The sequence below is a fragment of the Fulmarus glacialis genome, unplaced genomic scaffold (genome assembly GCF_000690835.1).
Source record: "Fulmarus glacialis isolate BGI_N327 unplaced genomic scaffold, ASM69083v1 scaffold14956, whole genome shotgun sequence".
NCBI classification, from domain to species: Eukaryota; Metazoa; Chordata; class Aves; order Procellariiformes; family Procellariidae; genus Fulmarus; species Fulmarus glacialis.
In genome coordinates, this window is record NW_009220135.1 from 1,168 (window position 1) to 2,381 (window position 1,214).

Below are 1,214 nucleotides of genomic sequence, written 5' to 3' on the forward strand. Positions count from 1 at the left end.
TCCCAGGGAGCTCAGCACCTCTCTGGGTCGCGGCTCAGGTGACCCATCGGTGCCACAAGAAATAAGTCGCAGGCAAACACTGAGATGCTGTGATCCGAGGCCAGGTCTGCTATATATATACAGCTATATATGTAAACCCAGGCCTGAAGGTTTAAAAAATCTGCCCCAAAATTTCTTGGCATTGCCTTGGAGTCGTGAAAGAGAAAAGGGAGGAATTAATTTCCAATGCTGCAGTCTGCTTTAAGCTGCCCCAATTTCCCATTTCGGAGCTATCCTCCGTACCTTGAGGATAAACATTGGTTTTCTTTGGGGATTAGGATTTTCCCATAGGCACAGCAGAGAGGATGTTTCAAAGAAGTGCCTAATAGCATGAAAGCTGCAATAAAAATCTCGAGAGCTGTCGATGCCATAATGTACGTAACAACAGTACCTTGAGGTTTTAGGCAGACCTCCGCCAGCATTGCAAAATAACCCTTTCTGTATTATTTTAGTCCCTTGAATGTATGTTCATACTGAATGCATGCGTATATGGATTAAGAAAGTGTGATTTAGGAAGAAAAAAACTCCTTTATATGACTTTAAGACAGTGTTCACTCCATTAAATGAAAATATTTCCAAGATAATACGAATATTTTGCTCTCTGGAAGGGTTTGGGTGATTTTCAAGTGGGTAATTCTCAGCTCTTGCCTCCCACAGATGCCACGGCGGAGACCTACCTGTCAGACTGCGACCCCCCCCTGCGACCCCTGCCCATCGCCCAGCGTCCCCCCAGGCAGGCGAAACGCTCGCGGGCGGCGTTCTCCCACACCCAAGTCATCGAACTGGAGCGGAAATTCAGCCACCAAAAATACTTGTCGGCCCCCGAGCGAGCCCACCTGGCCAAAAACCTGCAGCTCACCGAGACCCAGGTGAAAATCTGGTTCCAGAACAGGAGGTATAAAACCAAGAGGAAACAGGTCGCCTCTGAAATCAGCAGACTGGACACGCGGCTGGCCGGGCAGAAAGCGGCCGAGCTCCCCGGAGCATCGCTGCTGGCACTGCGGGGCGGCTGGCAGTACCTGCCTTGCCTCTACTACTTGAACGGCTGGAGTCCCTCGTGGTGGTAACCGCTTTGTTCGGCGGAAAGTAGCCTTTTTTCTCTTAAAACGTGGGGGTTTTTAATACTGCATCGCTCTTTCTAGTGCTAATTAGGAGAGGGAGACGCCATTCGTAGT

The 1,214-nt window shown here is 49.5% G+C and overlaps 1 protein-coding gene across 1 annotated transcript; it reads left to right on the forward strand.

Annotated features, from left to right (window-relative positions):
* Positions 1-696: 696 nt before the first annotated feature.
* Positions 697-1,106, forward strand: LOC104078848 (homeobox protein Nkx-3.1-like; the record flags this gene model as incomplete). Its single annotated transcript, XM_009580656.1, has 1 exon — positions 697-1,106. A coding segment is annotated over one exon (410 nt), but the record flags the coding sequence as incomplete, so codon positions are not given.
* Positions 1,107-1,214: the final 108 nt, after the last annotated feature.